We start from the raw sequence: 9,988 nt of genomic DNA on the forward strand, positions 1-9,988 counted from the left end.
ACTTTGGTCGCTTAGTTGTGACACAATCCAAAATAATCACAACACAGCTAAGACTCAGCATTCACACATTTTAATTTATTGTTGTTTTTCTTCCAAAAGCACAAACATAAAAAAGGAACATTTGAATAAGGCAGTTTGTACATCAGTTTGGTGCGCTCCATCATCTTCTCACCCAGAAGAGCATCGCCGACTAGAAATACACGAAGCTCATAAATCTAGTCATTACTGCATTAGAGAAGGTGTCTGATGTCCGGATGCATCGTCACTGATGACAGTATTCAAACATGACAACCCATGTCTAAATATCAACCGGTGATGAAAAAAAACACAACTGTAGTGACTTGTGTTTTATATTTAAAAAAAAAAATGAACAAATAAATAAAAATCTATGAGTAACTTTAACTCCGTGTTTGAAAACGAGCAGAAAGGAACCGAACGCTGGAGCTATCATCACGTCTGCACTCGGAGCAAAGCTCACGCAACACGCGTTTCTTTCATGCTCATATATACTGCATGGTTTCAAAATAAAATGTAATAAAATCCACCACTTACTCTCTAAACACACGAGCTCCGAACTAAATCCCAGATGTAAGCAACGTTATTCCATGAAAGCGAAAATAAAACATTTGGCAACATGTCATCTACCCAATAAGGTGGATGAAAATTATGTAAAATGTGTTGGAAAAGTGTTATTATTATTATTATTATTAGACCAACTCTCAGGATAAATAGAAAAAAAACAACAAGAGGGGCGGAGCCCGGCTTTTATCCCATCAGGGAGTCTGATGATGGAAACCAAACAGTTTCCTCACAGACAAAATTCCTGAAACCTTGGAAAAACAAATGTCAGGTATGAAATGCTAAAGTGAATACTGAAAATACATCATCTATTCTTTAAACTATTAATCCCCGTCAGTTCACAAAAAAGAAGAAGAAGAAAACGCATCATCGTACCGAACGGCGTGTCAGGCCTGCAAACGGTGTTTTTAACTGAGTGAGTGGAGGCGAAAATAACGTCACTCAAAACAATAAAACAAAGCAGATGTTTGATCCTAGATTAATGTTTTTCTGTTAAATAGTGAAAAAGTTTTTTAAACAAAACAAAACCGTGTGAGCGCACGTTCTCTGGGAGACGCTGCGATGAACAGTACCAGCAGAGCCGCATCAATGCCCTGTTCAGTAGCAGAGGGGTCACAAGCAAAGTGGGATTAATAGAGTGGCGATGGAGATGCATCGTGGGTAGTATAACCCTTAACTGGGGCAGCACGAGGGGATAGATGGATGAATCCCCCCGGCCCCTCCTCCAGTGCAAATCCACCACCCTCTGTGCGTGACTGTGCTTTTCAAGCAGCTCTCGCTGCTCAAGTGTTACAGCGAGAGGGGCGGAGCCCGGCTTTTATTCCATCTGGAAGTCTCTGACGATGGAAACCAAACACTCAGAGTTTCCTCACAGATAAAATCCCTGAAACATTCGGTGGACGATGGAAAAACATGTTTGTTCCTATGAACGTGTGCGCGCAGCGGTGCCACCCGACCTTTCTGACCAGCAGGGAGCGCTCTGGTTTCTACTGGTTTTGACCAACAGCCCTGCTTTATGCAATTCAATCATGAGCAGTTTTACTAACATTTACCTCTGTAAGTTGGGAACCGCTGGGGGCACAGTGCACAGGAATGACCTAGACATAAAGGTTAACAGGTCGGGGAATCAGCACAGACACACGGGTACAAAATGATCTGTAGCGCCCTGTGAGGAGTACGATTTAAGCTATGACCGTGCAGGGACTCCACAGGAAAACCCATTTTTAACTTAATACGAGCCAGACTGTACTTAAAAAAAAAAAAAGGAAATAAAGTCTTGGCTTGAAAACATCTCATTGGGTTAAAAATCTGGTTTTCCTGTTAGTCCCTGTGCCATCTGTTACATAAACAGAGCACCGCCCCCTCTCTCTGTCAGGGATGTGGAGTGAGCTGCTCGTCTTCTACACCGTCTTCCTCGCCGTCAGTACCCTGACGATGCTCCCCACTCCTCCAGCTGCCAGAGCCTGAGAACACAGAAAGAGAAAAACTGTTTTTGATGATCATAATAAACCAACTAAAATCGTTTTCTTACACTTAAGTACTGTCGATTTGTTCGATTGTTCTGTGCTGCTTTCACTGCATTGCAAACCTCTGCAGGTTTGTCTTCTGAACACTGAGTTTCAATGTAACGCAACGTGCGATATAAACATTATTGCCACCACGTCCAGGCTGTAGCGCATGTGTGAGAATGACTTGGACGGCTTGGACCATTTATTAACCCCTAATTTACGTGCACATGAACCTGCTGTATCAGACAGAATAATGACCCAATCTGTATGTTTTTAACCCAAGAAGATTAAGAACATGAAGTTTAAAGCACAACGTCTACAACTGTTTGATTTAGAAGCTGAGAAACACAGTTATCTGACCCTTTGGGTGTTTTCAAAGTGGAACGAGTATCATTGCGGGAAAAGTTGAACTTGTCTATTGTTTTGGCTCAAGAAGACGCTGGAGATCCCACAGTGAGGTGGGAATATTTACCTTTTCGTGCCACTGCAGCAGGACCGCGCTGCTGTTCTCTGACGGCCTCTCGAAGCCTTTGTAGATGTATTTCATCAGCAGGTCCACGCCGTTTTTGTCGAGAGACTGAACGCCTTTCTCGATGTCACCGCTCTTGAAGGAGCTGAGCACCTTCAGCACCAGACCCTCCGCACGGTCCTGGCCAGAAGAGAGCAGACGGCTGAAGGCCAGAGTCGCTACACATTCCAGTCAGTTCGTATACCTGGCTGTGAAATCATCGACCACTGGACCTTGAGCCGCACACACCCTGAAAGGACCTCAGCTATAAGGTGCTGAAGATCTGCTACTTTAAGTTTGGAGAGCTTAAGAAGAACCAAATATCACTGCTATACTACAAATCAAGAACCTGAAGTTTCTCAAAGTGATGCATTAAAATGTGCTGGCGCTTGAAGCTTTACTGACGAGGAAAACCGAGCTCACCTTGACGTTCTGGTTCTTTGTGTTGATTGGTGGGTTCTTCAGTACTGCGTGTAAAGCCTCCGTGAGATTTCCTGTGCAGGAAAGGTTAAGGAAGCAGCACAGCAAAGACTCACCCTCCATCACAACGGATGTAAAGAAAATTAGAAACTAGCCTTTGCCTTCGTCTCTCATAAAGAACAACAAGCTGCACAATCAGTGCAGTCCAATTTTAAAAGCACAAAGTCTTTCAGTTAAATCAGCTTTATGAGCAGTTCACTGCCTGAATAATACAAATGCATTCATGCCCCGCAGCTCTGTTAATCATGAAAAATGTATTAAACACCTTCCACAGCTCCATTTCCCCCCAAATAATTCTGTTTGCAGCATTGCTCAGTCTCCTGATTGGTGGTTTTCTACACTAATCAGCCGTAAGTATGCTTCATAAAGACGCTCGACCTTATTGCAGTCCATGGTAGCAAAACTGCTCAGGCACAGGGGAAACAGCACTTGTACGAATAAGTGACTGAAGCCTGAGTGCTTCCACAGTGACGCTGTTCAGGTTCCAGTCATTTACTTGAATGTGGATATTGATCCCTACAGACACAGACGGGGAGATTTCTCGCGTGACTAAATCAAGAGCTACCGTACCAGCAAATCTCTGTTATACAGCGATTGCTCAAGATTGCTTGACTGGGTTTTGCTTTGATGTTTTGAGTTTTCGCTGTTGTAACACGCGCTGGGAGGAGTTGCTCAATGGGGAAGTTGAGCGCCTTCGAGCCCTATATGGCCTACAAAGCTCTTTTGACCCTCTGCGAGATGCCGGGTTCACCACACCCTAAAATGCACTTGCAGCATCAGGGAGAAAGCAGACCTGGGCAGGAGGGTGAACTCAGTAAAAGTGATGCACGCCCGCTTGTTCAATCTTGGAGCGCAATCCCTGGAATGTGACTGTCAGGCAAGTCGGGGCAGTGACTGGCCTGCTAGCTAAACGCCCATCCATGCAGCTAGCATCCCCGAAAGCTAAGTGAAGTGTGCGGATAAATCTGAGCCTTACGGGCACACTGCACAGGCCACCGCGGCACTTTCATTCAGCACGCCGTGTAGGCTAACGGGCGGGCTAGCTAATCTCGTAAAGGATATTGTCTGATGAGCGAGTCCACCTCTGCCTCGTCAGGACCCATCTGATTTTCTCCTCCGTCCTCCTCGTCCACAAACTTGTTCTCGTCGTATTCGTCCACGTCCACTCGCCTGAAGCGGGCGGACACGGTATTCTTCGACATGTCTGCGGCGATTCGGGTGATTTATATTAAACCGAAAAGCAGAAGCGTTCGCGCGCAAATCCTTTTTAAAAAAATTATTTCTGCAGTGCTTTTTTCTGATGTGGGCTGTCACTGGCAGACAGGCGACTTCCGGGCCTCCCCCTTCTTTCCTCCCTCGCCGTTACTTTGACTTCCGCTGACTCAATGCCGCCCCGTGGCTGCAGTTTCTGTTCTCACCGCCAGAGGGAGCTCAAACCAAAGAAATAGTTCCGCGGTCAACAAAACTAAGCAGGCTATGTTAAGATTTTCAACTTTAGTATTTAATTAATTTGCATCACTTTTTGTCACAGTGTACTATGACATTGCAAAATAAAATGAAATTCTGCAGCTATTTATTTTTATTTTGAGCAGTGGAATAGTCTTAATTTCTAAGTCAGCAAAAATAATTTTCTGGCACAACTTCACCTGCTTCCAAGGTGCATGGAGAGGATAAAAGAATTCACAAAGCAGGAGCTCCAGCAACACTTGAGGGAAGATGAACAACTTTAATAATAGACCAACGCGTTTCCGCTTGTGGCCTTCATCAGGGTCATAGTAAAACATTTTAAAATTGCTTAAATACAAGACAGGAAACAGAAAAAAATTTCAAATTAACCAGTACCTATCTATGAAGTTTTGACTGGTTAATTTGAAAAAAATTTCTGTTTCCTGTCTTGTATTTAAGCAATTTTAAAATGTTTTACTATGACCCTGATGAAGGCCACAAGCGGAAACGCGTTGGTCTATTATTAAAGTTGTTCATCTTCCCTCAAGTGTTGCTGGAGTTCCTGCTTTGTGAATAATTTCTAAGTCAGTAAGCTGCAAAGTCATCACTATCATCATTAAAATTCTACGTTTGGACTTGTAGGTTATTCCCAGACAGTTTGGACTAAACCAAACTCATTTTGATAGATGAAACACATTTGTCTGACAGCCAAAGATAAATACATCTGATATCAGGTGCTCTCTTTTTTTTGAATAAAAGAATTGTAGTTCACAACCCCGGGGACAGTTGTAACCGTCCCTCGTTGCAGCTGTCCCCAGTCTCCCCTATAAACTTCTCCACAGTTTACCAGTGTTTACAGCCCTGATTTTATTTTGTTTATTTTTATTATTCTCTCTCTTTTTTAATCTTATCTCATATCTGAAAAAAATGATGATGAAGAAAGAAAGAAAGAAGTTGAACGTTCAAAAAAAGTAACATGTAAGCAAAACAAAGTGAACAAAAACAGGTGTACCTAAAACGTCGCTTTTTAGGTACACCTGTTCAGTGGTTATCACAAATATCTAATCAGTCAGTCACATGGCAGCAACTCAGTGCATTTGGGCATGAAGACAGCTGGCATGTACCTGAAGTTTGAACTGAGCGTCAGAATGGTCATTTAAGTGACTCTGAATGTAGCACGGTTGTTGGTGCCAGACAGGCTGTATTTAAAAAACCCAAAACTGCTGACCTACTGGGATTTTTCTGCACAACCATCTGTAAGATTTACATGGTCAGAAAAACAGAAAAAAATCCAGTGAACAGCAATTATCTGACCTACGTTTCATCACAGGTCAGAGGAGACTGGTCAGAGTGCTTTGAGTTGACAGGAAGGCAAATAAAGTTTGTCTGGATACACAACATATCAAACCTTTAAGCAAATGGGCTTCAGCTGCAGGTAATCATAATCACAGTATTGCTATTTGTATGTTCCATTTAAGAAAAAGAGCATTAACAGTAGCATCAAGCGTGAATGTAATGTTTTGAAGATACGCATAAATGAACTAAAAACCTTCTTAAAAACACGATGTTACATCTTTATGCTAATGTGATACAGTTGAATCAGTGAATCCATACATGAAAATTCTGGATTGCTGCAGAATTCAGATACCTGTGTCATTCACCTTTATGATTGCACAGGTTTATTCTGAATATTCTGCTACGATGCGGAAATGTGGGAGTCTGGTGAGCCCAGTACTGTGTGCGATGAGTCAGAAGAATGGAGTCTGAATGGATTTGTAATCAGGCCTGCGATCCATGGGGGCTTTCATACGTCATATGAATGTGCATTTTTTCAGTATAGGAAGTAAGACCAAATTTCCCATGTTACTAATCCCCACACTCGTCTCTGTTTGCATCACAGAAACAGTTAGAAATAAACCCAAACTGAAGTATCTAGTTTTCAAACTGCATGACGCCTTGGGGGTGGGGGAGTGTGGCTTTGTTGCCTTTTGAAAACCACATGAGCTCATATTAAATTTTGGCTTATCGTCCCGTGATGTTCCCAGGGATAATGGGCAGGCATTTTCACTGCGAACCAAAAGAACGTAGTTCATAACACGCAGATCTTTTCTGGGAAAGCAAGTAACTAGGGCACACCTATGTTTCATCAATGCCTTTTTTCCCTTTAGAAGTGGGATCTTTTTATTTCCTTATCTGGCCTGTCTAGACTGCCCCAAGAGTAAAAAAAAAAAAAAAAAAAAAAAAAAAAGATAAAGATATCACTGCCTTTTTCCTTACATGCCAACCTACACAGTGGGAGTATTAGAAAACAGCGATGACTGCACCAAAAAAAGGAAAAGGTCAAACAATTGCAAAACATTGAACCCTGCCTCTGAGAGGCTCCTCACTCACACATTCGTCCATGAAAAACATACAGAGACGTTTTCTTTTCCTTCTCTTTCCCTGTGATTTTCCCACTCCCTCTTATTGCTGCACACATACACACAATCTGGCGTGCATTGGTCACAAGTGGCCTCATTGCAGGCTTTCTGCAGTGCCCCAACCTGTCCGTGCTATGTTGCTATGTGAATGACTCAGCACACACAGGGTAAATGGCCTGTACTTGTATAGCGCTTTACTAGTCCCTAAGGACCCCAAAGTGCTTTACACTACATTCAGCCATCCACACATTCACACACTGGTGATGGCAGCTACATTGTAGCCACAGCCGCCCTGGGGTGCACTGACAGAGGCGAGGGTGAGGATACAGCCTCACAGAGGGCATTTCTGTTCATCTGCCAATTAACAAACCTGTGAAAAAGTTCCACATGGAGTCCCTTTTGTGCTGTGCTGGCTCTAAGGAAGAGGTGAAACTTGAAACGTTCTCTGAAAAGATGCCGATACAGAGCTTTTAGACTCTGGGCAAATCTGTTGGGAATCTGGCCAGGTGCTTCCGTGCCAGAGGAAAGGACTAACAGAATAGCAAACTATCCTAAGCACTTAATTAGTACTCTCACACAAGGGGAATATTGCTTTTGGATGAGGATTTAATTGGGGAATGTAATAATTTAGCGGGGGCTTTGTTGGAGCAGGTCTCCAAGTTTTAGAGGCTCTGTGTGGTTTTCTTTATCATGCAGGTCAAAGGGAATCGTTTTGTCACGTTTTGTAACATCACTACTTTGACATTTATTGGTTAACATCATTCGATATTTGGTACGGGTCCTCAAATCACATTTTCAAATCAAAACAGTCCTCTCTGACTGAAAAACTGAGATTTAAAGGAAATCGCTGCATCGGTGTGTATTCCCCTCTTCCTGGAACCAAATATTCCCATTGCATTAGGTAATTCTTTCACATAGACGATTTCTTTAGTAAAAGGAAGTCATGAGCAATCAAGGAAGTCTGGGACTGGCCACTGGTCTATTTACCTCCACCGAAAATGATTAATCTCACATACTGTTAGGTAACTATTAACAAAGCAGAGATGTAGAGATGTCATTGCATTTTATAAACTACAGTACTTACCAATGAGTCAAAAATGGTTCTTACAGATAAATTATTACAAAAAACTGATTTAAAAAGAGGGACATTGTTTTCTGTGATGTAAGAGACTACGTAAGCATCTGCAGTTTTTAAAATTCACGAGCCTTTTTTGTACCTTTTTTTTTAATTTCAGATGTGTAATCTCCAAGCCCAAATCAAGACAATCCTATCTGATTTGGGCTTGTAGAAATAACACAGATTGTATTATCTGTTCTCAGAAGTTAGAACGCTGGCTCCAGTTTTTCAAAGGGTGTGTGAGCACTAACTGATCTTTATCCATCCATTTGTTTTCTGTCACTTATGTGAGTTCGGGTTCTTGGGCAGCAGTCTGAGCAGAGGAGACCAGACTTCCCTCACCCCGGAAACCTCTTGCAGCTTGTCTGAAGGAGAAACCAAGTTGTTCCCAAGCCAGCTGAGACATGTAACCTCTCAGGATGCATCCCAATCAGCATTTGACATCAGTAACTGCTCATGCCAATTGCAGCGGTTCTACTAGGAATCCGTCTCTAATGACCAAGCTCTCCCAATCTCTAATGGACAGCCCAGTCACCCTTTTGCAGGAAACTCACTAATCAGAGCTCTTGACCACAGGTGAAGATAGGAATGCAGATTGACGATAAATCAACAGCTTCACTTTTACACTCAGCCAAACCATTGCAGTCGTCGCTTCTGGATAAGCTCTTCCATCGAGGCCTGCTGATTACACTGACCACGTTTCGCGCTGTTGCCGAGATGGTCACGAAGGGACACTGGGAAAATCTGATGCAAACAGTGCATTTGGAAGACCTCGAGCTTGTTGAGGTCATGTTTGAGGATGACCCGGGTCAAAGATCCATAGAGAAGAATGGGCAATACTAGTGTGTGGGACAGGTGGATTTTGATGATGAGGGTGACGTTTGTCTTCTTCCAGATGCACCAATGGAGGTAGGCGAATGCTGACACCGATTGACAGCCGTTGAATCCACTTTCTTTTCCTGCACCAGAGAGCCAAGGTATTTGAATTGTTAGATTTACATGCCTTCAAGATACACGGTGGCTGGCGATCCACCAGTAGTAAGGACTTCTGTCTTCTCAGCACTGATCTTGAGGCCATATGGTTGAGCATATTGGACAACGTTGCATAGGATGTCTGTAGCCTTGTAATGCGTGAACATCAAGTCAGTTGAAGATTGGTCATCGGCGAACTCGATTCCACGGCGGCGGCCGTTGAAGGTCCTGCGCATAATTGCATTGATCATGAGGTTGAAGAACCGACTGGATGGGCGAACCCACACACACTAACAAATATCCTTTAGAGGACAAAGAGCAGGTCCACTGTTCCACGACCAGGACAAAATCCACAATGTTGGTCCTACATCCAAAGTCTGGCTAGTGGATGGACAATGAACTGGCATGGTGCAATCGCCCAATAGTTGAAGCACACCCTCCAGTTACTTCTTTATATGGAAAATAATACAAATGCATTCCTTTTGGTTTGTTTAACATGTCACAGTTAAAATGCTCTATACTGCTGGAAACGGTCTGTTTCGTTAGGATTTGGGGTTTCTTGTGATGCCAGTCAATACAAGCTGATTTTTCAGGTATTTACATACCCGAAGGCAAAATTTTGTAAATTCCTTGAAATCAATATGGTGGTATAATAGCTACACATTTTCATTACACTCTTTGTATATGACCACTTTCAGAGGAGCGCAGCCCGTTCTCATTCCCGAGGCGTAATATAATGACGATCTGGCGTTCCCGAGGAACACAAAAGGTGACCGTCCCCATTCTTATGCTACGCGCCGGGTTATGGATGAAATCCAGTAGGATGATGCTCCCGCGGTAACACAGATTCCAGCCATGTATTCCAGCCCTAACCCTCACCTTATCCCTAACCTGAACCAGCACTTTAATGAAGTTACATAGTGTTTTCCAAGCGATTTAAGTAAAATGAATGTACATG

General features: G+C 43.1%; 1 protein-coding gene across 1 annotated transcript; it reads right to left on the minus strand.

Annotated features, from left to right (window-relative positions):
• Positions 1-54: 54 nt before the first annotated feature.
• arpc5b (actin related protein 2/3 complex, subunit 5B) lies at positions 55-4,434 on the minus strand. Its single transcript, XM_085386202.1, has 4 exons — positions 4,138-4,434; positions 3,019-3,091; positions 2,560-2,736; positions 55-2,042 (listed from the first exon to the last, which is right to left on the minus strand). The coding sequence occupies exons 1-4, from the start codon at positions 4,275-4,277 to the stop codon at positions 1,980-1,982; spliced, it is 453 nt and encodes a 150-aa protein (XP_085242328.1). The 5' UTR covers positions 4,278-4,434; the 3' UTR covers positions 55-1,979.
• Positions 4,435-9,988: the final 5,554 nt, after the last annotated feature.

Source organism: Rhamphochromis longiceps, linkage group LG17, assembly GCF_057381845.1.
Source record: "Rhamphochromis longiceps isolate RC_006_pf linkage group LG17, R_longiceps_female_GT1.1, whole genome shotgun sequence".
Taxonomy (NCBI): Eukaryota; Metazoa; Chordata; class Actinopteri; order Cichliformes; family Cichlidae; genus Rhamphochromis; species Rhamphochromis longiceps.

Excerpts from the sequence above, each read along its gene's own strand:
- arpc5b (XM_085386202.1), bottom strand. The coding sequence starts at position 4,277 with ATGTCGAAGAATACCGTGTCCGCCCGCTTCAGGCGAGTGGACGTGGAC. Across the intron at positions 3,092-4,137 it reads GTGGACTCGCTCATCAGACA|AGGAAATCTCACGGAGGCTT; the intron begins ATATCCTTTACG and ends CCTTTCCTGCAC. Across the intron at positions 2,737-3,018 it reads CAAAGAACCAGAACGTCAAG|GACCGTGCGGAGGGTCTGGT; the intron begins GTGAGCTCGGTT and ends TCTTCTGGCCAG.